This window comes from Pseudophryne corroboree, chromosome 6, assembly GCF_028390025.1.
Source record: "Pseudophryne corroboree isolate aPseCor3 chromosome 6, aPseCor3.hap2, whole genome shotgun sequence".
NCBI lineage: Eukaryota > Metazoa > Chordata > Amphibia > Anura > Myobatrachidae > Pseudophryne > Pseudophryne corroboree.
In genome coordinates this window covers 584,129,676-584,155,907 of record NC_086449.1, presented here as the reverse complement: position 1 = coordinate 584,155,907, position 26,232 = coordinate 584,129,676, and the positions used below count along the sequence as shown (strand labels likewise).

The window sequence follows — 26,232 nt, the reverse complement described above, 5'->3', positions numbered from 1 at the left end:
TATATGACCTCAATTTCTGGAGCCCAAACATATACACATTGTTTATAGCTTCAATATAGAATAACAAATTTGAAATTGAAGAGTTTATATTCTAGCAAGCGTGTTAGATTAAAATAGAAAAGAAATTGAAGATTACGCAGTTTAGGTTTATGATCTTGCAGTAAATTTTAGCCTCACCCAATCCAAACACTAAAAATACTAAAATTGACAAGAATAGAAACCTACAACTTGGATTCATATCTTCCAACATTACTTTGACACTAACTAGCTTCATCAAACAACTATTTGATTTAACAAAACATAGCCAATTCCTTCAGAGAGTAAATGTATGGCCTCTGTTTTATTATCACATTGTAGCGTTTGGTAAAACTGCATTAATGGGTTTATTTACTGTTAACTTTCATTAAATCTGGTTTTCTCTTGTTCCTTAATTCAGTGATAGAAAACCTCCTATTGCTGCAATTTACTAAGAAAATGTTGCCTGATGATACTGGCTGGCAGTGGCAAGAGAAGCACTTTGCCAGCCAGTCTCCATTGCATCTATGCATGCAGTTTCAAAATGATAACATAAAATGTTCCCCCTATTCTGCACTGAAAAAAATGCTTTATTTAAATAAAGCTCACAATTCCCCTGCATTGCATTGAAAGCTGTAGGGGGGTAATTCATTAGTGCCGTTTTTTTGACTAGTCTGTCTGCCCCTTTGTAGGTCGAATTCACAATTGACCTATTCAAAGCCCGTTGCAATTTTTTGACTTGTTGAAAATCCGCCTGGGCGAAAACCACGCGGAACGGTGAATTCGCCGCCGATCCACAAGTTTTGTCGAATTTGCGGGTGTTTGACAGTTTTTATTGCCGATTCTACAAAAAAAATCAATCGAAAAGGCATGGCAAAACGGAGCAAAAACCTGTTGAAAACGCCTGCTATTGAATACCCATCGGTCATATTAGTGACGATTTTCCGACTGTTGGAAAACTCTGCACTAATTGAATATCCCCCTTAATGGTAAGAAGCGTGGCAAATCTCTTACACAGCAGGGTTATAACTATTGATAAATAGGGAGAAGCTGCTTTCGCTGACCTTAGCTACTTAAAGGGGATACACACGGAGAGATCCGTGCTTAAAATTAAGCACGGATCTCTCTGTGTGTATGCCCCCCAGCAATAGCGATGCGCTGCCCCACGCGACGCTATCGCCGGTGCTAGATTGGTCTGCATGCATGCATAATCTAGCAGGTCGCTCATTTCACCGCTGGGTGAAATGAGTGGCCACCCTGTCCGCACCCCTCCCTCAGCACACATTGCGCTGTGCTGAGCGGGGGGAGAGATGTGTACGGAGCGGTCACTGATAGATTGCTCAGCACACATCTCTCCCCGTGTGTACGGGGCTTAATAGACCAAAAACTGCAGGAGAGTAATAGGACACCATACCTGAAACTTTAAAAGATGTGCAACAATCTAAGATCTCTGCTTATAATCAAACCATACAACCTTTTTAGCAATATATATATAATTTATTTACATTCAAGTCACCTAAAAGTACTATACACCTTCAGCGGAATGAACATAATATATACATAAGGCCAAGTGTAAATACTTGAATGCACTTTAATACAGAATGTAGAAAATAAAAACACTGGTCATTACACATTTTTATTGTTCAAATGATTTTTCTTATCTGAAAATAAGAAATAAATAAAACACTTGTGCGCACACTTCCACAATCAAACACACTCATTCACTTACTCCTGGAGCAGGGAGTGCTCTCATTTTGCATATACAGCTGGCTTGAGGGGTGAAAAGGCCAATAAATGATATTTGTCTGAATTTCTCCCTTACTTGTAGAAAATGATCACTGGAGTGCCCTTCAATGTCCTTATGGCTATCAAATAGAGGATATCTGTATTTAGTGGGAATCATTTTTCAAATATATTGCACCTTTCTCCACTTACCTGGGTATGGGTGTTGGTAAAAACTGAACAACACAAATACTGGGTGTCACTGTCGCACCTTCACAGACAAGGTAGCAATACAAGACACTTGGTTTAGAAGTAAAGTCTGTAGTGATTGGTGGGTTCATTCCCTGGGAGTGGCATGTGGTGATTTTTTTTATTTTTATTTTTATTAGTCCAGTGCACTTGGTACTAGATGGTGTTAGTGTTCATTAGAAGGGTTCACAATATGAAACGAAACCACTTCATAGACAGTGGCTTTGCAGTGCCTTTGTTTTTCTAAATGTTGAATCTTACTTCGTTGTTCAAGTTTGTCTTCACAATTAATGTTTTGTATGAGAGCAACATTACTAGGCTGGACTTTGAAAATCCTGCTCTGCATAAAGGAGCTGAACGTTTCATTAACCCTTTCATGGGCAGGGGTTTTATAACCAAGAAAGATGTGTTTGAAGCCCTCCACCCCCCCATAGTTGCCAGGAAGGGGGAATTTTAAGAGTAGTCCATTGACCTGGTATCGGAAATCTAAGAGGCCTTTGGCCAAGCCTGGACATAGGACTTGCTGGAAATGTGCAGGTGCTCCATACTCTTTCAGCACTCTGCCTCTGACATCATGTACATGAGAGAGTCTTGCTTCCCAATCTCTGCCACAGCTGCTGCCAATCTTGCCAGGTTCCCATTGGGGAAGTTCTGTGCCTCCCAGAAATTCAGGAGGATGGCGGTAGGACTTGACTTGGAGATGAAGAAACCTAAATGGCTGTAATTGAAAAGGCAGAAGAGATTATGTGAAGTCTCTTACAAATGTACAGCATTAAGATATCTGGACTATGGATAGACACTGTCTAGACAGTCAAAAGATCAACAATCTATGGTTAACAGGGTCAAAAGCTCTACATGGCAATGGTTGACACACAATTGTTTCAAGTTTTGCTTGGTTTACCATCCATGGACTACGATTATGAATAGTAACTGGTGCCAAGCAAAGTAAGACACCATATCCGAAACATAGCGAGTGAAGCGTGCCCGTGAGGGTCTACATTACCTACCACTAATTGGGGTCACAGGTGATTAAACATAAAAAAATGTTTGTTGGCCTTTTGTACTGTCTACCTTTTACCTGTTGACATTTTGACCCTATCGACCATAAAGGGTGTCGACCTATTGTACTGTCTACCTTTTACCTGTTGACGCTATCGACCATAAACGGTGTCGACCTATTGACTGTCTAATAACTGTAGATCTTCTATACCACACCCATTCAGTAAACGAGGATATGTTTTATTGTTTGTAGTCTTCCCTTCCCAGTCTGACAGATTTTGGGAAATGTCTCTAAAGCCTGTCATACACCTAAAACTTATCTGTTCAAAGATTCAACTAATTAGGTGTATGGCAAGCTTAAGTTAGTGATACCCTATCATCCTGCTTATAGTAATAACCAAAATATTTCTGCTAGGTTGGTGCTAATCCAATTAAGGAGAAAGTGGCAGGGACAGAGCAATAGGAGGTGCAAATTTGTGTACAAGTTGGAAATCAGCAGAAAAATTCGGGACACATCTCAATCTATTGTTGAATGTCTGAGAAAATCAGCTAGGCCTTAACAAAATAAAATTTTGTAAACTCGCACGTTTCTAGTTTATGACAGGTATTAACTCAATGTGCGTAGGATGCATTAAATGGTGATTCTTTAACACTAAAATGATCGTTATGGTAGACTTACTGTTGATAACGCTATTTCTCCTAAGTCCACAGGATCCACAGGATAACATTGGGATATGATAAAGCAACAGCGGATTTGCACCAAACGGTCAAAGCTTTTGGCCTCCCAGCATGCAACAGGCCCATTCTTATATCCCCGCCTCCTGGCTCAGGCAAATCAGTTGTTTTTCCGAAGCTCAAGGCAGGAGCATCATAGAAAGCCCTAATCAGGCAAGAAGAACACACATGCACACCCTTCCGTACAAGAAGGAAGAGTTTAGTGAGTGAAAGGATCCTCAAATCAGGTGCGTCAGGCTGGGATACCTGTGGATCCTGTGGACTTAGGAGAAATAGCGTTATCAACGGTAAGTCTACCATAAGGATTATTTCTCCGGCAGGGTCCACAGGTTATTCACAGGATAACATTGGGATGTCCCAAAGCAATTTAGTGGTGGGGACGCTCCTGATTGGACACAAGAATCCTTTGCCCGAATTCAGCGTCCTGAGAGGCAAAGGTATCAAAGGCATAATGTCTAATGAATGTGTTAATGGAAGACCATGTGGCTGCCTTACATATCTGTTCTGCTGAAGCACCACGTTGTGCTGCCCATGACGAACCTACCTTACGAGTAGAGTGAGCAGAGAAATTAGCCGGAACAGGGAGATCAGCTTGAGAATATGCTTCTGAAATCATCATCCGAAGCCACCTCACCAGTGTCTGCTTATCAGCAGGCCATGCTCTCTTGTGAAATTCGTAGAGAATGAAGAGAGTGTGTTTTTCTGCTGGCACTAGTACGATCTCCCGCAGAAAGGTCCGGCCCTTGGAAGGATAGGACTACAATGTCTTTGTTAAGGTGGAATTTAGACACATCCTTAGGAAGATACCCAGATTTGGTTCTGAGAATCACTCTATCTGGATAAAAAAACAGAAAAGGAGGGCGACATAACAAAGCCCCTAAATCTGAAACTCTTCTAGCTGAAGCAATGGCCAGTAGCAAGAGAACTTTAGCTGTCAACCATTTAAGATCCACTCGTTTTAGTGGTTCAAATGGGGCAACCTGAAGGGCCTTTAGGACTAAGTTTAAGAGCCTAATCCAGACCTGATAGTAGATGTGCTAAATTTAGCACATCTACGATCAGTTGCACAGACATGCGGGGGTACGCCCAGCACAGGGCTAGTCCGCGCCGCATGTCAGGCCCTACCCTCCCCGCACAAGTACAAAAGCATAGCACAGCGGCGATGCTTTAGTACTTGATGAGTAGCTCCCTACCAGCGCAGCTCCTGCGCGCTGGCAAGGAGCTACTCATCGCTGTCAGGGTCGTAGCGGCTTCGTGTGATGTCACGCAGCCGCCGCACCCGGTCCGGGCACACCTGCGTTGCCCAGACCGCACCTCTAAAACGGTGGCCAAACGCAGCCGGCCTTCCCCCTTCCGCCCAGCGAACGCCTCTGCCTGTCAATCAGGCAGAGGCGATCGCAGGGCTGAGACAGCCGTCGGCTGTCTGGCATGCAGAGGCGCACTGCGGCGCTGGCGCATGCGCAGCTCAGACCTGATCAAAAACGCACAGCAGTGATCAGGTCTGAATTAGGCCCTAAGTCCCAAGGCACTGTAGGAGGAACAAAGGGAGGTTGAATGTGCAGCATTCCCTGGAAAAAAGTGCGCATATCCTGCAGGTTAGCAATTTTCTTTTGGAAACATACAGTCAATGCCGACACCTGTACTCTCAAGGAAGCTACCCGTAAACCTTTGTCCATTTCTGCGTGAAGGAATGCTAAGACTCTGGAAACTGTGAAAGACCTAGGGTCAAATTTCCGGTCACTACACCATGGAATATAGGAGGAAAAGGAAAAGGCTGCGCTAATGGTGTTATTAATAGAACATATTTGTGGAGAGCTGACAAACGAAATTAATATATAAAAAAAAATGTTTTATTAAATTAATACCATACCAATAAAACTTTATAAAAAGTTATAAATTTGTATATACTCTGAAAGAACTATGCATATTTTCAATAAACAAAACACAGTATCCACAGATAAATTTGTTATTATAGTATCTAAAATTATTGAATCAATGCAATAGAGATTGGTAACATTGTTACCTTATTTTGGTGTTATTAAAAACAGATTTCTCAAAATTAGGCACTTAAAGCAGATTTTGTTCTAATCTATTCTAGACCATGGAATATAGGCTTGCCATATTCGGTGATAAATGCGAGCTGAGGAAGGTTTCCTTGCTCTGAGCATAGTCTGTACTACCTGTTGTGAGAATCCTCTTGCTTTCAGGATGGAAGTCTCCAGACCCACACGTCAAAGACAGTTGATCCAGGTGCTTGTGATAGCAAGGAGACAGTAGATCTGGACATTGAGGGAGTAGAAATGGAGCATCCATCGACATCCTCTGCAGATTTGTGTGCCAATATCTTCTGGGCCAAGCCGGAGCTATTAGTATCACGGCGCCCCGTCTTTGTTTTGGCTACCGAATCACCGTGGGTAATAGGGCGATTGGTGGAAATGCATAGCCCAGACAAAAGTCCCATCTCACTGACAGGGCATCCACAAAGATCGCTTTGGGATCCTTTGTTCTTGACCCGTATGCAGGAACTTTGTTGTTCTGACGGGACGCCATGAGATCTATCTCCGGTAACCCCCACTTGTCTACCAGAGTTTGGAAGACCTAGGGGTATAAAGCCCATTTGTTTGCATGAATGGTGTGTTGGCTGAGAAAATCCACTTCCCAGTTTAGAACGAACACTGCAGACAATGTATGCCGTTGCATTGTATGAACGGATTTGAACTGGTTTCCCCTGAAGGATGTCCTTTGCCTGAATAAGCACCATATATATGGCCTGAAGTTTGAATTTATTTATTGGCGGGCAACTTTCTTCCATGGTCCATTGCCCCTGGAAGAAACTCCTTCCTGACACCACTCCTCATCCCTGAAGGCTAGCATCAGTTGTCAGAATTTCCCAATCTGATATCCAAAAGGGTCTCCCTTTGTCCAGATGGGATGTCTGTAGCTACCAGGCTAATGACCTCCTTACTTCCAGAGGAAAGACCATAGTCTGTGTTTTTATTGTCTGATGAAAAACATTCCATTTGGAAAGGATCAGACGTTGCAGAGGTTTTGAATGGAACTGAGCTCTGAAGACCCAAATCCAGCACAGCCATCAAGTGAGTCATCCATTGTGATGGAACCAGGGACTACTTTGCCCAATTTATGAGCCAACCGTGTCCCTGCAAACAAGCTATTGTCTGTTGAAGATGACACAGAAGCAATTCCTGAGATTGTACCAGGATTAATAAATCGTCCAGGTATGGAAAAATTCTTATCCCTTGCTGATGGAGATAAGCTGCCATTACCACCATAATCTTGGTGAATAATCTGGGCGCTGTGGCCAGTTCATATGGTAGGGCCTGAAGTTGAAAATGCTGTTGGAGGATAGCAAACTTGAGATAGCGCTGATGGGGCAGTGCTATAGGAACATGTAGGTAAGCATCCTGGAATCCAGGGATACCATAAGATCCCCAGGCTCCATGGCCAAAATAATGGAACGTAAAGTCTCCATCTGAAACCGAGGCACTGAAATGTAATTGTTCAGCACTTTGAGATTGAGTATGAAAATGACCCATTTGGCTTCTGGACTAGAAACAGGTTGGAATAAAAACCCTGTCCTCGTTGCGCAGGAGGAACTGGGATGATCACTCCAAACTGAAGCAACTTCTGAACTGCCTCTTGCAAAGCCCTGGCCAACGCAGGCGTGGCCGGACGGTGCGGGGGGCGCGTTGCAGCGGCTGTGACCCAGTCAGCAATGAGTAACTACCGACCAGCCGCAGGAGCTGCGCTGGCCGGGAGTTACTCTTAAAGTACAAAAGCATTGCCGCTTTGCGATGCTTTTGTACTTGTGCAGGGGGGGGGGGGGGGGCGGCCTGACATGCGGGGCGGACTAGCCCTGTGCTGGGCGTCCCCCTGCATGTCAGTGTAAGTGATCGTAGCTGTGCTAAATTTAGCACAGCTACGAACAGGTCGGAATGACCCCCTTAGTGCTGTATAACCCGGTTCAGGAGAGTGGGATACAGGGAGACTTTATCCCGCTTCCAGGATCGATCAATACGTTAGTGAACGCTGAGTGGATTCAGACGCTATTAGTGTACACAATCACCCCGTGAAAATACAGTGAACACGGACGCCCAAGTGAACAGTGACGTACCAGTCACACAGCCGCTTAAGCTGCGACTGGGTCCTTTTAGATACACAGTGTCTCAGAAGGAAACAGGAACTCGGTTCATGGCGGGAAACTCGGAGGAAACTGGTCATGAACCGGGGAGGAGGGCCGACCAAGGGAGCGTCTTACTCCCCACTGCTGACATCAACCCTAGGGATCGCGGCCTCATACTACCCCCGGAGCCTATGATCCCTGAGGCCTAGCGCTGGTGCACCCGAGGTGGCAGCCGCGTCAGTGACTGTTTGGTAGTCTCCACCCGAAACAGTGCGGCTGTGTCTCACGTTCCCCTACTAAGCGGAACCGAAGCCTTACCTTTTCCCCGTGCTCCGGCCACAGCATGGTAACGTCTGCTGGACTTTGTAGTATATCCTACACAGTCAGCCGAGACAGCACTGTACACGTGGGTAAGTGTTGTTGCGACCCGGCGGAGAGTTGTTGGAGCGACTCTTTCTAAGGTACGTATAAGACGCTTTTTAGAAAGATTGTTCAAAAAAAAAGCAAGACTATTAAAAATGAAATAAAAAACTTATGGCTGCTAAAACCCAGCAGCCCATTTGACCATGGCCCGGTTCCTGCCGCACAAAACAAAAAACTGATTTCCATGAGCCAGGAGGCGGGGATATAGGGACGTGCCTGTTGCATGCTGGGAGGCCAAAAGCCAAAAGCTTTGACCGTTTGGTGAAATCCGGTGTCGCGTCATCATATCCCAATGTTATCCTGTGGAACCGGCCGGAGAAATACCACCTCCTGTGCTGCCTTCTTCTGGATGTATATGTATATATACTAGCTATTCTACCCGTTCTTCGCACGGGAATTTCTGATTTTCACGGTTGTACATATGAGTGTTAAAAAGTTGGTAAATCTATAGACATGTAAATTTGAGACATCTTAATGGAAGTAAATATTAATCCATGGTTCTTGGCGTTACCCGATCAGCACCTGTAGCAAATATGGTAAAAAGTGACAGGACCATTTTTGTAGTTTATTAAATTCTAAACACTGAAGGTGCAATCCAAATTTCAATCCGATTGTCCGTTCGGGCGTTATCATTCACGCAACGCAAACCACGCATGGGTAATGACATCATTATGTCAAACCCCTTTTCATCCCCTTAGGGGAGGTTTATGAAAATTCTAATTACGTAGTTATACTATTTCCCACCTGAAGAACACCTAAGTTACATTTCAGCTGCCTGACATATCGGGAAGTAAGATAATTAGTGATGAGTCAGTCAGGGCCGGTGCAAGGTCTCTCTGCACCCTAGGCAAAGCTTCAGCCTAGCCCCCCTAACTTGCAATCCCCACAACCACCTCTCGTAGGGGAGATGCAGGTGGGCTGGGGTGAATTGAATCATTATACATATGATTAGATGGGTCTACTACGTTATGCCGGCTGTCGGGATCCCGGTGCCCAACATACCGGCAGCGGGGTGAGCGCAAAAGAGCCCCTTGCGGGCTCGCTGCATTCGCCACGCTGCAGGCGCGTTATGCACACCACGCTATTCATTCTCCCTCCAGGGGTGTCAAGGACCAAGAGGGAGAATAGTTGTCGGTATCCCGACAGCCGGCATATCAAATGCCTCCCGATTAGACCTGCAGCAGCAGCCAGCTCAGTGTAAAAGGAGGAGGCTGCATGCAGAGACATCCTTCAGATTTTTGCTAGATTAATTCAGTGGCGCCCCCCCCAGAGGCCGGTGCCCCCAGGCAGCCGCCTAAAGCTGCCTAATGGTAGAGCCGGCCCTGGAGTGAGTGAGGGCTTTTGCATTATATATATAAATATATATATATATATATATATATATATATATATATATATATGGAAGAGAATATCCGCACTAAACTGCCCATCAGAGTCCACATGAGATGGTGCTCCACTCCACGGAACAGTTAATTCCAATAAACAGTCATTTGTAAAGGAGGGCACTCACCAATTTTTTGTAAAATAGTAGGTGTAGTTTTAATTATCAGATCATCAAGTCGACGTTTCGATCACATCCAAGTGATCTTTGTCAAGACACCAAACAATGTTCAAGGCAACAGAACACCACATCAAGTCGAAACGTCGACTTGATGATCTGATAATTAAAACTACATCTACTATTTTACAAACAATTGGTGAGTGCCCTCCTTTACAAATGACTATATATATATATATATTTTAAGTCACAGCTCAGCTCACAATGAGGTGATTCACATGGCTTTTTTATATACGTGAACAAAGTCTCACTGGGGTACAGTGCACAGAACAGTACAAATATTGGAACAATATATATTTTTTAAATTCGCAGCTCAGCTCACACTGAGGGGGGTTCAAAGGACTTTCTATATGTGTGAACAAAGTCGCACTGGGGTACAGCACACAGAACGGTACACACAAAATATATTTTTAATAAAAAATGTAATACATAAAAAAAAATTATGTATTAGATTTGCCGCTCAGCTCACACTAATATGATTGAAAGGGCTTTTCTATATCTTGAACAAAGTCACACTAGGGTACTGCCCACAGAACAGTACAAACAATGGCCCTCATTCCGAGTTGTTCGCTCGCTAGCTGCTTTTAGCAGCCGTGCAAACGCTAAGCCGCCACCTTCTGGGAGTGTATCTTAGCTTAGCAGAAGTACGAACGAAAGGTTCGCAGCGCTGCTACAAAAAAAGATTGTGCAGTTTTAGGGTAGCTCGAGACCTACTCCTAGCTTGCGATCACTTCAGACTATTTAGTTCCTGTTTTGACGTCACAAACATGCCCTGCGTTCGGCCAGCCACGCCTACGTTTTCCCAGCCACTCCTGCGTTTTTATCTGGCACGCCTGCTTTTTTTCACACACTCCCCGAAAACGGTCAGTTGCCACCCAGAAACACCCACTTCCTGTCAATCACTCTGCGGCCAGCAGTGCGACTGAAAAGCGTCGCTAGAGCTTGTGTAAAACTGCATAGGCTTTTGTGAAAGTACGACACATGGGCAGAACTGCCGTTTTTTGGCCTGATCGCTGCACTGCGAACGAAAGCAGCTAGCGATCAACTCGGAATGAGGGCCAATATTTGTTTAAAAAACTTGCAGCTCAGCTCACACTGAGGGGATTCAAAGGGATTTTCTACACACATGAACTAAGTTGTACTGGAATACAGTGCACAGAACAGTACAAAGAATAGAACAACATTTTTATTTCATTTTTCTACATTCTCAGCTCTGCAGGGATTTAAAGTGCTTTTCTATATATTTGAGTCATGAACAAAGTCGTATAGGCTAAAGTGCACACAGGTTGTACTCACTACCTCTATAATCATCACCCAATTTTTTTTCCCAGCTCTGCCTCTTTCCAGGTGACCAGCGCTACTGCATGATGTCATCTGAGGCATTATATCAGCACATAATAGGCATGATTCAGAGGTGTCCTTTGGAGGATACCCATTTGCGAATTTGTGCAAATGCTGCTATAAATTCCTTCCAGGCAAACACCCATGGGCCTGAATATGCAAGGACTGAGACGCCCACTATGGGCCTAATTCATGATTGTAAGGAATTCTGTGTCATTAAAATTTGGTTCAAGTTCAGAATATGGGACCCTCTGAATTACATAACTAAACTGCTTCAGAACATCATTAAACATGTTCAGGACATTAAGAAGTGTACCCTGGAGGGCTCGCTTCACACCACACCACTACTGTTCCCATTAGATGTCCACGTGGATAATGAAACAGATAGCCCAGAGGTCTCATGTTCTGATCTTGAGACTGAAAATTCTAATGCAGCGGGAGGCGTCTGTAGGAGATAGACGGCTCCTGTTAGCGAGACCTGAGTGCTGCATCTAAGGACACAGTCTCGGATTAAGTTGTATTGAAGATTTTAGGCACCTGCCAGTCTACATAAGCTGAAGCCTACTCAGGCTGGCCATAGGATTCGGACACTGGGGTCCAGAAAGTTTGAGTCCAATGCGCAGCCCCCAGACTCATCACACCTTCATAACGGGGGTGACCTGCCCCCATTCTGAAGAACAGTGCCGGGTGCCACCCCGCTCCACCCCATAAACTCCGCAGCATGTCAATCATACTGCGGCTGACTGAGGGCTGTGAGCAACATCACAAGACCCACAAATATTTTATTTGTACGTAAACCATCGGGTTTGCATACAAAAATGAATTAGGCCCTATGAGCGTCTGTAGACACTGTAATACCTCCTTGTGTGCCTTTAGACACACCCATCAATCGCACCATTGAAACTTGCATCAGCCCCATGCAGAATTTACACCTCAGTATGATCTCCAGAGGGAATGAGCGTATGTAAACACTCCAGTGACACACCAGCAACACCCCAGTTAAATGCCTAGAAGATGGACCGTCTCCATGAGTCTGTTAAGTCACCTCCAAGTCACCGCTAAGGAATGCCTAGCACTATTCTAAGACATTACTTATATTCCTTTCAGACAGATGCCCCGTCTCCAACCCATCCTGACCCATGGATCGGAGCCGGGGCTCCGGATTTACTTACCCTTTCAGACAACTACCGGGAGCCGAGTTATTGACAGGTCATCGCTGTTCACACAGAGATGACGTGGGTCATCTCTTTCACATTGCAGCTGACCCAGGTTGACTCTTTCAAGCCGAGCCAGGACGTGGGCCACTCCTACTTGTCCTGCCAAGCCAATTGCCCGGGTTCTCCGCTCATTGTGAATGGGGTATTATACTGTGCATCTCAATAGTAGTGTAACAGTGTAACGCTTGTGCCGTAGGAGTTTTTAGAGAATTTCATATACTTGCAAAAGCAAAAATATTACTCAGTCATGTGAACACTGGTATTGCATGCAACTCTGAATCAGGCCCTATGTGCGGTTTCCCTGTATTCTGGAAAGAAGCAATGGGAGTGTGCCATTTATTTATATCATCATCCGCCCCTGCTGGACATGCCTCGCTCACCCTCTTCACCTCTACATTTCTTCTAATCTCATGCTATTTCATTCACTAACTTTGGTTAGACTTTAACTAACTAGATTAAACAGTTCATCTAAAGCCCAGTACTCACGGGCCGATCAAGGAGAGATGCGTGCTGAGCGAACCGCTCAGCACACATCTCTCCTGCCGCTCAGCACAGCGCGATCTGTGCTGAGCGTGCGGGGGGAGACGGGGGGCCGCTCACTTCACCCAGCGGGTGAAGTGAGCGACCCGCTAGATTGGCCTGCATGCAGGCCAATCTAGCAGCGGCGATAGCGATGTGCGGGGCCGCGCATCGCTATCGCCGAGGGGGCTACACACGGAGCGATCCTGCCGATATTCTAAGCAATCTAGTCAGATTGCTTAGAATATCGCTCCGTGAGTACCCCCCTTAAGTCTTCTTGACAACAATCAGCGGTGGCTGCAGTGCCATCTACCTAGTGCAGGGAAGGGGGGTGCTAAGCACATATAAACATAGATGTGAAGATGTAATTAATATATGTGCTGGCAGTGTATCCAGGATCGCCAGCAGCACTGTATATCAGAGCTGCCATGGTGAACCCAGGACTCAGTCAGCAAGCATTAGTAATCATTGTCCTTCTAAGCACACCCGACAGACTCTCCGTGGCTAGTTTCACAGGATTCTGGGGGCAGGTTTAGGAGAGTGAAGCCTAATGCCGAATCCCAGGTTCTGCACGGCAGCTGTGATACACAGTGCTGCTGCTGATCCCAGATACACTGCCAGCACATATATTACATACATCTTCACAAGTATGTTTATATGTGCTTAGCGGGCCATGTCCCTGCACTAGGTAGTCTGCGCTGCAGTCTCCGCTGATCATTACCCGCCTTTTGAATCCCTGCAGGGCTCTCCATTGAAATTAATGTGAATTTCAACCAACAGATTGTAACTGGCTTTGTGTAAGTTGGAAATTGCTCTACACCATCTTGCAGGAAGAACACAACTAATTTAAAGGAACTTTTTCTGCACAGCGCCCAAGTTATTTGTAATATCTGAGGAAGGATCCAGCAGGATTGAAATGCGCTGGTAAATACAGAGGGGATCACCTGTACCAAGAAGCACACCCACTTATTACCCTATATCTGGTCCATCTAGGTGTATGGTGAGTGGGCAGTCCGGAACACCCGACACCACTTTTTTTACTTTTTCATCTTTTCACACCTGCGGTTAATTTTCCTGTGTTTGTGCGGAGTACACACCCTCGATGTATATACATGTTTTTAAGCTTTTGTGAATGTTTTTAAAAAATTGTAACCCCCTTTTTTATGGACATGAACTTCTTTTTTTCATTTTTTTTTCTTCACAATATGAAATATCTCAAGTATAAAGAAACCCTGATGTGAAGGTAGTAGCCTGTTTCACTGTGAGTGGGGTACGCTTATCCTATTTGTCAGATGTTATCATCATGTGGGGAATTAAAGATACCTTTATATACATGAATCTTCACTAAAAGCGTGAGTTGGGTACGCACTTCCATATACCCTTATCAACATCACCTGGGGATATTGAATCACTAACGGAGAAATACTAATCCAAGGGTGGGATCCATATAAAGATACCTTTATAGGTTTATCTTTCATCTATACTGAGTGAGTACGGTACACTGTCTAAGACCCTCTGATTTATATCTCTCAACACAATTATTCAACTTAATAACAGACTTTGGACATATTTCAAGAGATATTTATTGGATTTACGTTAATCACTTTGTGTTGTTGACATACTACACTATGATGAGTTTTATTTCTGTTTTATATTTCTACTGATCATTGATGAATGTATTCAACGCAAAGAAGAAACATTTCCGTACATCACTTCCACCCCAAAAGAGGGATGTAACATTTAATTTAGCGCTTGTGACTTATTGGTACCTACTCTTTTTTTTATATTTGTAATGTCTGTTTAAACCTATGCCCAGTAAACAATTTCCAGGCAGCAGTTTTGCATTCAACTTTTGGAGCCTGATTCTTAGTTGGGAGTGAATGAAAAAAAAAAGAGTAAGTGTCTGTGCACCTTGACAAAACCATGTTGCACGGCAGGTGGGGCAGATTTATAATGTAAAGAGAGATTTAGGATGAGTGTGTCCAAACTTAAAACTAAATTATAGGGTAAAAATAAATCTACCCAGTATTTGTTTGCTGCATGCGGTGGCGGATATCCAACTAGGCACGCATCTGAGCAGCTGGCCCAGAAAGGAGAGGGAGAGTGACTTGTGAGCAGGGGGGCGGTGCTACACATGACTGAGCAGTGCTGCTGTCAGAGAGAGAGAGAGGTGGAGCTGCTGCAGAATGCAAATCCCTGGCCAGTCAGAAAGTGACAGAACTACTCTGCTGTTTGTGAGGAAAGTGTGTATGCAGTGTGACCTGTAGGGGGGCAGAAAGGTGTGAGGGGAAAAGTATGAGCTGTGGGGCGCAGTGAGGTGTGAGGAGAGCAGTGCGAGCTGTGAAGGGGGGAGGGCAGTGAGATATGGTGGGAGCTGGAGAGAACTATGAAAGGGGTAATGAGAGGCTATAGGGAGATATGGAGGTAGGTAAAAGTAAGAGTCATTTTTTTTGTTGGGGAGGGCAGTAATGTTGTGCCTATTGGCAGCCTGACCCCTAAATCCGCCTCTAGCTACATAGAAAAGCAGCCAGTATTTACCCTGCATGCAAAAACAATAAATGTACAGTATTTGCTCCCCTTGCATTGCAACTTGGTTTGTCCAGGCATGCAGTTACTTCATACTTGCCTACTTTTGAAAACTAGTTTCAGGGAGATTGTAGGTGTAAGCAGAATGCAGCATGTTATGCTCCACCCAAAGGGCGTGTCTAGCTCCACCTATGGGCGTATCTATTTTTTTGTGTCACCCAAAATGGTTGCCTCCATATGGGACACAATAACCTTAAAAAATGGATTTTAAGGGGGCAGCATTTACAATAAATCTAGTTTTTAAAAACAAATCTGCTATCTCATGATAAGCTTAAACAATACCATACAACACCCAAAATGAGCAGCACAGACTATGTAATTGTTAGCATTGCTGCCTCATGGCACTGAAGGCATGGGTTTGATTCCTACCACGGCCCTAACTGTGTGGAGTTTGCATATTCTCCCATTGCTTGGGTATCCTCAGGGTACTTCCGGTTTGCCGGTGGTATATTTAATTAGGCTCTCAGTTAATTGGATCCCAATAAATTTTACCCTAGATTGAATGTGTGTCTGTGTGTACATGTGATAGGGAATATAGAGTGTAAAGCCCAGTACTCACGGGCCGATCAAGGAGAGATGCGTGCTGAGCGAACCGCTCAGCACACATCTCTCCTGCCGCTCAGCACAGCGCGATCTGTGCTGAGCGTGCGGGGGGAGACGGGGGGCCGCTCACTTCACCCAGCGGGTGAAGTGAGCGACCCGCTAGATTGGCCTGCATGCAGGCCAATCTAGCAGCGGCGATAGCGATGTGCGGGGCCGCGCATCGCTATCGCCGAGGGGGCTACACACGGAGCGATCCTGCCGATATTCTAAGCAATCTAGTCAGATTGCTTAGAATATCGCTCCGTGAGTACCCCCCTTAAGCTCCACTGGGGCAGGGACTGATGTGAATGGCCAAATATTCTCTGCAACGCTCTGCGGAATGTGTGTGCGCTATATAAATAACTGGAAATAATAATAATAATTTAAAAAAAAATTGCATTTAAAATGTAAACATCATATCGGTCTACACAACCATTGAAAAGCAATTTGGATGCAGGGAGTGACTTAACAAGCCATGTTTAGGGACATCCATGCTTGAAAACAGAGCGCGAGATCGCATTTGCTCTAAAAAATAACCTATAAAATCACCTGTGCTCAAGCAGGACTATCCTTAAAACATGGATTTTCAGGGGACAGCGTTTAAATCTAGCTTCTACAATAGACCTGGTAACACATGACAAGCCTAAACAATGACGTAGACCATCCCTATCCTAACCCTCAGCCTAGTATCCTAACCATAAACATTAACCCTAACACCCTATCCCTGGCCCTAATACCTTAACCCATCCGTCATTCCAAACCTCTCCCTTACCATAACCCCTAACCTTAATATCTTAAACCAAAACGCTAAACCAACCCTAATATCCTAACCCTATAACACTGACCCTATACCTATAATGCTGACCCTATCCCTATAACCATACCTCCCAACTGTCCCGATTTTCGCGGGACAGTCCCGTTTTTTGGGGACTGTCCCGCTGTCCCACCCGTGGCCCGCAGTGTCCCGCGGTGGGGGGGGGGCAGTTGGGAGGCTCAGGCACTGAATGCGCACAGCGTCTATTCAGTGCAGACAGAGTGAGAGGGGGTAATGCCAGCGGCTCACAGAGAGCTGGGCATGCCCCCTCAGTGAAGAAATCGGGGGCGTGGCCCGCGATCGCTGGTCCTCCGCGAAGCCACGCCCCCTTTGCTTAGGTCATGCCCCTTTTCGACTTACAGCAAGTCAAAAGTTGGGAGGTATGCTATAACACTGACACGATCTTATACGGCTGACCCTATACCTATAACGCTGACTCTATACCTATACAGCTGACCCTATACTGTAACACTGGCAATGCTCCCCCTAGGACGACTGTTTGACAGCTTGGGCTTGCAGGTGGTTGTGCAGTACAGAAAGGGATTTGTCAGTAAAAACTGAGTTTACACTCAGCACCCACTTTATCGTTTTTTCCTAAGCCAAGCCCTGCCCTCCCTAGCCCAGGCACCATGAATCCCATCCATGAAGCGGGTTTACCTTACATTTTAAACAGGCCGCTACTTCTGTGCTGCTGCTGATGTGGCTGCTGCTGCCGAAACTGCCATTGCCGCTTCTGCCATGCATGCAGACAGCCTCTCCCAGCTCTGCTCACTGTTATGTGGCCACCGCTACACAAACCCCGGGGTAGCTAGCATTTAAGTAAAATGACGTCACATGCCGTGACATGGCCCATGCGGACACCGCCCTCGGCACTTCTGGACTGGCGCATGCGCAATCCACACTTTCACAGGGCAGTGCTGACAAATCGTGAGAGCCCAGAAGATTTGCGGGGCAGCGGGAGGCTCATGCAAAAACCGGGAGCCTCCCGCTGGAGGGTAGGCAAGGCTGATACTCACAGAGGTCACCTACACACACAGGGGTCAGTGCCACCCTACACACACACACAAACAAACAGAGGTCACCTACACACACGGGTAAGTGCCACCGTACACGCACACTTGCAAACAGAGGTTATCTACACAAACACAGGGGTCAGTTCCAGCCCACGCACACACATACACAGAGGTCTCATACACACACACACACACACACACACACACACACACGGGTCAGTGCCATCCCATGCACACACATACACACAGAGGTCACCTACACACACACACACACACACACACACACACATTGGTTAGTGCCAGCCCACGCACACACATACACACAGAGGTCACCTACACACACACACAGGGGTCAGTGCCAGCCCACGCACACACATACACACACAGGGGTCAGTGCCAGCCAATGCACACACATACACACACAGGGGTCAGTGCCAGCCAATGCACACACATACACACACAGGGGTCAGTGTCATCCCACGCAAACACATACACACAGAGGTCACCTACACACACACACATACACACACAGGGGTCAGTGTCATCCCACGCAAACACATACACACAGAGGTCACCTACACACACACAGGGGTCAGTGCCAGCCCACGCACACACGTACACACACAGGGGTCAGTGCCATCCCACGCACACACATACACACAGAGGTCACCTACACACACACAGGGGTCAGTGTCATCCCACGCAAACACATACACACAGAGGTCACCTACACACACATATACACACACATGGGTCAGTGTCATCCCACGCAAACACATACACACAGAGGTCACCTACACACACATATACACACACAGGGGTCAGTGCCAGCCCATGCACACACATACACACAGAGGGCACCTACACACACACAGGGGTCAGTGCCAGCCCACACACACACATACACACACACACACACACACACAGGGGTCAGTGCCAGCCCACGCACACACATACACACAGAGGTCACCTACACACACATATACACACACACAAGGGTCAGTGTCATCCCACGCAAACACATACACACAGAGGTCACCTACACACACATATACACACACAGGGGTCAGTGTCATCCCACGCAAACACATACACACAGAGGTCACCTACACACACACAGGGGTCAGTGCCAGCCCACGCACACACATACACACAGAGGTCACCTACACACACACATAGGGGTCATTGCACACACAAAGAGGTCACACACATACACACAGAGGTCAATGCCAGCCCCCCCCCCCCCCCATCCTTACTGGTCAGTGACAGCTCACAAGCACACCACACTACACTACACAGGACAGTGGCAGCCTATGGAGCTGCTGATGTAGAGCCACGTACACTGACCTTGGGACCGGCCATTCCTCCTCCTTCTTCAGCCTCTCCTCTGAGCTCCCAGCTGCCCCGAGCCGTCAAACTCCCCGATAGATCAGAGCTACTTCCGCGTAAGCTCCCCCAGCCATCACTCCGCCTCCTGGATGTCCTGCAGCTGCCAACATGAGAGGAGAGACGGGGAGGGATCCGCCGCTGTTTCCTCAGCCTCTGGAGAGCTGTGTTGTAAATGCTCTCCATCGTGGCCGGCCCCTCACAGGCTCTAGTGGGCTGATCGGATGTGACGCTGCCCACAGAACATGGCGCTTGGCAGGATAGTTTTCATGCACCTGCCAATCTCCGCCCACATTGCGGCCGGACTCGCGCATGCGCGTCCGGATTTTAAAGTGGGGTTGCAGAATTACGGGGGATTGGGAGGACTTTGCGGGGCACCGGGGTACAGAGCGGTAAAATGGGAGACTCCCGCAGAATGCGGGAGTGTCGGCAAGCATGAGTTACTTGCTCTTTTTTGCTTTACACCCACCTCAGATTCAGGCCCCTGGTGTGAAGTTTTGCTAAAATCTTTTAGCCTACTAAGGAAACAAAACCTAGGATACACAGGACATTTAATAACTGTGACATTTTCTTTTACGGTTTTGTGTGTGAGGGTGCATAAAGGGGCAAGGAAATAGCTGGTTGCTATGGTGTTTAAATTGGTGCTCTTATCTGTAGATTGTAAAAAGTGATATAGGCGAGAAGGACAAGCATTTCATAGCAGAAAAAAATGTTACTTAAAGAAAAAGTATAATACAAGAAATTCAGCGTATGATACAGATTTCCATTTTAAAATACAATTACACGTCTGTGAATCCGCCTTCTAAAGACTATGCTGTAGATGTTCAGAATTTCAAAAAGGTTACTGGTTGCTGGTAGATAGGGAAGGCCTCTAAAACAGGATGACCAACCGCAATTTTCAGCACATTCATAAAAGCTCCTACGATTTACAAGTTGAAAATAAAGTGACACTAAAATAAAGGGAAAGCTTTTTTGTCCCAATGCTTACTCTTCTACATGTGGAAAACAAGGGGAATTTAATACCTACCGGTAATTCTTTTTCTCGTAGTCCGTAGTGGATACTGGGAATTGAAGATTACCATGGGGTATAGATCAGGTCCACTGGAGCCTGAAACTTTAAGAAATTAATAGTGTGTGCTGGCTCCTCCCATCTATTCCCCTCCTAGCAGACTCAGTCTAGGAAAACTGTGCCCGAGGAGACGGACATACTGTGAGAGAAGGATATAACACAAAAAGCGTTGAAGTAACGAACTAACACACACAATAACAAGATTGCAAAGCTAACCAAAACAGAGGAAAGCAACGCTAACAATAGAAGGATAGCAATGCTAACCAAACATGGAACAGGGAAAGCAACAGCAAACCCAACCAAGAACACGTACAACCAGGTAAGCAGGAAACAAACCACTAAGGAGGGCGCCCAGTATCCACTACGGACTACGAGAAAAGGAATTACCAGTAGGTATTAAATTCCCCTTTTCTCTAATATCCTAGTGGATACAGGGAATTGAAGATTACCATGGGGACGTCCCAAAGCTCCCAGAATGGGTGGGAGAGTGCTGGGACCCCTGCAAAACCATCTGACCAAACTGAAGGTCATCCCTGGCCAAGGTGTTGAACCTGTAGAACTTTACGAATGTGTTAGAACCAAACCAAGTAGCTGCCCGGCACAACTGTAAGGCCGAGACACCCCTGGCAGCTACCCAGGAAGAACCCACCAACCTTGTGGAGTGGGCCTGAATAGAACTCGGCAGCGGTAGAGCTGCTGAAGTATAGGCTTGTTGAATAGTCAACCTGAGCCACCTAGCAATGGACTGCTTAGAGGCAGGGCGATGACCTTAGTTGCATCATAAAGGACAAAAGGCGAATCAGACTTCCTGTGAAGAGCAGTCCTTTTGATGTAGACCTTCAAAGCCCTAACCACATCCAGGGACTTTGGAGCAATGGAAGAGTCGGATAACACTGGAACTACAATCAGTTGATTCCCATGAAAGGCCGACACAACCTTTGGCAAAAAGTGTGGGCGAGTTCTGAGCTCCGCCCTATCCTCATGAAATATCAAGTGTGGGCTCTTATAGGATAGAGCCCCCAACTCCTACACCTGTCAAGCAGACGCTAAGGCCAGTAACATAACTGTCTTCCACGTTAGTTACTTCAAGTCTACCCTATGTAAGGGTTCAAACCAATCCGACTGGAGAAAGGTCAAGACCATATTGAGGTCCCACGGAGCCATGGGAGGGACAAAGGGTGGTTGAATGTGCATAACCCCCTTTAGAACAATCTGTACTTCTGGAAGTACCGCCAGTTGTTTCTCGAAGAAGATGGAGAGAGACAAAATCTGAACCATGATGGATCCTAATCTTAGGCCCTTATCCATGCCTGCTTGCAGGAACAGTAGAAACCGGCCCAGACGAAATTCCACAGGGGAATATTTTCTACCCTCGCACCAAGAAACATTTCTTCCAAATACGGTGATAATGTTTGGATGTAACCACCTTACAGGCCAGGACCATAGTGGAAATAACCTTGGATGGGAGACCCTTTCTAGTTAAAATCTCCCTCTCAACTTCCAAGCCGTTAAATGTAGCCACTGTAAGTCTGGATAGACAAACGGTCCTTGTTGAAGAAGGTCCTTGCGTAGCGGCAGAGGCCAAGGTTCCACCTGAGCCAGAGTCAGGAGGTCCGCATACCAGGCCCATCGAGGCCAATCTGGGGCAACTAGAATTGCCTGAACTCTCCTTTTTGATTATTTTTAAAACTCTTGGAATGAGAGGAAGTGGACGAAATAGGTCCATTGTGTCGACAGAGCGTCTACCGCTATCGCTTGTGGATCCCTCGTTCTGGAGCAGTAACGACGGAGCTTCTTGTTGAGACGAGAAGCCATCAGGTCTATTTGCGGACAGCCCCACCGGTGAATTAGTTGTTGAAACACCTGAGGGTGAAGGCCCATTCCCCCGGATGGAGGTCGTGCCTGTTGAGGAAGTCTGCTTCCCAGTTGTCCACTCCTGGAATGTATATAGCTGAGATGGCCCTTGCTTTCGCTTCTGCCCAGAGAAGTATTTTTGACACCTCTCGCATTGTGGATTTGCTTCTTGTTCCTCCTTGTAGACTGATGTATGCCACTGCCGTGGTGTTGTCCGACTGCAACTGGATGGCCTGATTCCGAAGGAGGTATGATGCTTGCAGGAGAACATTGTAAATTGCTCTAAGTTCCAGGATCTTGATTGAAATATACGTTATGGTAAGAATTTACAGTATTTCTCCTAAGTCCACAGGTTACACAGGATAACATTGGTATATGATGAAGCGACAGCGGATTTGCACAAATCGGTCAAAGCTTTTCGGCTTCCCAGCATGCAATGAGCCCGTCCATATATCCCCGCCTCCTGGCTCAGGCAAATCAGTTGTATTTACAAAGCTCAATGCAGGAGCATCATAGATAGCCCTAATTAGGCAAGAAGAACACATATACACACCCTTCCGTACAAGAAGGAAGAGGTTAGTGAGTAAAAGGATCCTCAAATCGGGTGCCTTCAGGATGGGATCCCTGTGCAACCTGTGGACTTAGGAGAAATACCGTTATCAACGGTAAGTTCTTACCATAACGTATATTTCTCCGGCAGGGTCCACAGGTTATCCAGAGGATAACATTGGGATTTCCAAAGCAATTTAGTGGTGGGGATGCTCCTGATTGGACAGGAGAATCCTTTGCCCGAATTCAGCGTCATGAGAGGCAAAGGTATCCATGGCATAATGTCTAATGAATGCGTTAATGGAAGACCGTGTGGCTGCCTTACATATCTGTTCTGCTGAAGCACCTTGTTGTGCTGCCCATGATGGATCTACCTTACAGGTAGAGTGAGCAGAGATAATAGCCGGAACAGGGAGATCAGCTTGAGAATATGCTTCAGAAATCATCCTCCGAAGCCACCATGCCAATGTCTGCTTATCAGCAGGCCATCCTCTCTTGTGAAATCCGTAGAGAATGAAGAGAGAATCTGTCTTTCTGATGACACTGGTACGATCCACGTAGATCCTTAAGGCACGTTCCACGTCCAGCATCTCCCGCAGAAAGGCCCGGTACCTGGGAAGCCGGGACTACAATTTCTTCGTTAAGGAGGAATATAGACACCAACTTAGGAAGATAAAGCAGTTCTCAGAACTAGATCTGGGTATCTGGATAAAAAAAAAAAAAAAATCAGAAATGGGGAATGACATGACAATGCCCCTAAATCTGACACTCTTCTAGCTGACACCATGGCCAGTAGAAAGAGAACTTTAGCTGTCAACCATTTAAGATCTACTTTATTAAGTGGTTCAAATGGGGCAACTTGAAAGGCCGTTAGGACTAAATTTAAGTCCCTAGGCACTGTAGGAGGACCAAAAGGAGGTTGAATGCGCAGCATTCCGTGGACAAAAGTATGCGCATCCTGTAAGTTGGCAATTTTCTTTTGGAACCATGCAGTCAATGCTGACACTTGCACTCTCAAGGAAGCCACCTTCAAACCTTTATCCATTCCTGCCTGAAGGAATGCTAAGACCCTGGAAACTCTGAAAGACTTAGGGTCCATTTTCCGTTCACTGCACCAATGATTATAGGTTTGCCATATTTGGTGATAAATGCGAGCTGAGGAAGGTTTCCTTGCTCTGAGCATTGTTTGAATTACCTGTTGTGAGAATCCTCTTGACTTCAGGATAGAGGTTTCAAGAGCCACGCCGTCAAAGACAGTCGATCCAGTTGTCTGTGATAACAAGGACCCTGCATCAGTAGATCTGGATGTTAAGGGAGCAGGAGTGGAGCATCCATCAACATTCTCGGCAGATCTGTTTACCAATGTCTTCTGGGCCAAGCCGGAGCTATTAGTATCACGGCACCCTTTCTTTGCTTTATCTTTCTCACCACCCTGGGTAATAGGGTGATTGGAGGAAACACATAGGCCAGATGAAAGTCCCATCTCACAGACAGGGCACCCACAAAGATCGCTGTGGGATCCTTTGTTCTTGACCCATATGCAAGAACTTTGTTGTTCTGATGGGACGCCATGACATCTATCTCTGGCAACCCCCACTTGTCTACTAGAGTCTGGAAGACCTCTGGGAGTAGAGCCCATTCGCTTGCCTGAATGGCGTGTCGAATGAGAAAATCTGCTGCCCAGTTTAGGACTGGAACGAACACTGCGGACAAGACTGGATGATGAAGATCTGCCCACTTTAGTGTGTGACTTACCTCCTTCATCGCTTTTCGGCTGCTAATACCTCCCTGATGGTTGAGGTATGCTACTGCCGTCGCATTGTCCCAGCGAACCGGTTTTCCCCAAAGAATGTCTTTTGCCTGAATCAGTGCCATGTATATGGCCCGAAGTTCCAATATATTTATTGTCAGGTAACCTTCTTCCTTGGTCCATTGCTCCTGGAAACACAAACCTCCTGATACTGCTCCCCAGCCCTGGAGACTGGCATTCATTGTCAGAATTTCCCAATCTGATATCCAAAAGGGTCTCCCCTTTTCCAGATGGGATGTCTGTAGCCACCAGGCTAATGACCTTCTTATTTCCATCGTAAGAACCATAGTCTGTGTTTTTATCATCTGATGAAAACCATTCCATGTGGCAAGGATTAGATGCTGCAGAGGCCTCGAGTGGAACTGTGCATACTCCACCATGTTGAATGTTAACACCTTCAATCCCATCACACGCATTGCTGTGTGAATGGATACCTTTTAACTGTGTAGCAACTCCTGCAACCTTGACTAAACCTTGGATATCTTGTTCAGAGGTAAAATTACTCTCTGAAGGCTTGAATCCAGTACAGCCCCCAAGTGAGTCATCCGCTGTGACTGAACCAGAAACGATTTTGACCAATTTATGAGCCACCCATGCCTTTCCAGACACATTATTGTCTGTTGCAGATGACATAGAAGCAATTCCTGCTACTGTGCAAAGATTAAAAGATCGTCTAGGTATGGAAAAAAATTCTTATCCCCTGCTGGCGGAGAAAGTTGCCATTACCACCATATTTTTGGTAAATACTCTGGGGGCTGTGGCTAACCCAAAAGGTAGGGCCTGGAACTGAAAATGCTGTTGGAGGATAGCGAACCTGAGATAACACTGATGGGACAGTGGTATAAGAACATGTAGGTAAGCATCCTGGATATCCAGGGATACCATGTAATCCCCTGGCTCCATGGCCAAAATGAAGTCTCCATATGGGGTACCCAAATGTACTTGTTCAGCACTTTCAGATTGAGAATGGGACGGAATGACCCATTTGGTTTCTGAACTAGAAACAGGTTTAGTAAAAACCCTGTCCGTGTTGTGCAGGAGGAACTGGAATGACTACTCCTGACTGAAGCAATTTCTGACCTGCCTCTTGCAAAGCCCTGGCCTTCGTCTCTAACCGAGACTGGCTGGTACAAAAAAACCTTCGAGGAGGGTGCTTCTTGAAGGCAAAAGCATAACCTAGAGATACCACTTCTTGCACCCAGGCATCTGTTGTAGACTGCTGCCATATCTGTGCAAACTGAAGAAGTCGGGACCCCACCCTGGGATCCCCCAGGTGTAGGCCCCCACCATCAGGCTGATGGCTTATCATCTGTTTTACCAACCGGTCCTCTGGTAGCCCAATGCTTTTTAGTCTTACCAGACCTGTTGTATTGGGACTGCCTGCCATCACTTTTTCCTTTAGCTTTTCCTTGAGACCGAAAGGGCCGAAAAGCTGGAACTTTAGGTTTGAAATTGTATGTGGAAGGAAACTTTACCTTCTTGGAGTCTGCTTCTGACTCCAAAATATCTGTCAATAATTTACCAAAAAGAATATCTCCAGAAAAAGGTAAAGATTCCAAAATCTTCTTAGATTTTGAATCAGCTTTCTACGTACGTAGCCAAACTGCTCTGTAAGCAGCTATTGTTGAAGCTAATGCCCTGGAGGCAATA

At 46.1% G+C, this 26,232-nt stretch overlaps 1 protein-coding gene across 8 annotated transcripts in view; it reads right to left on the bottom strand.

Annotated features, from left to right (window-relative positions):
• Positions 1–1,490: 1,490 nt before the first annotated feature.
• Positions 1,491–26,232, bottom strand: part of UNC5A (unc-5 netrin receptor A) — a 526,593-nt gene continuing 501,851 nt past the window's right edge. For all 8 annotated transcript variants that reach the window (XM_063927930.1, XM_063927923.1, XM_063927924.1 and 5 more), the window contains one exon: positions 1,491–2,704. In XM_063927930.1, coding sequence (XP_063784000.1) covers positions 2,539–2,704 — 166 coding nt within the window. In that variant the 3' untranslated portion in view covers positions 1,491–2,538. The remainder of the gene's footprint in view (positions 2,705–26,232) is intronic.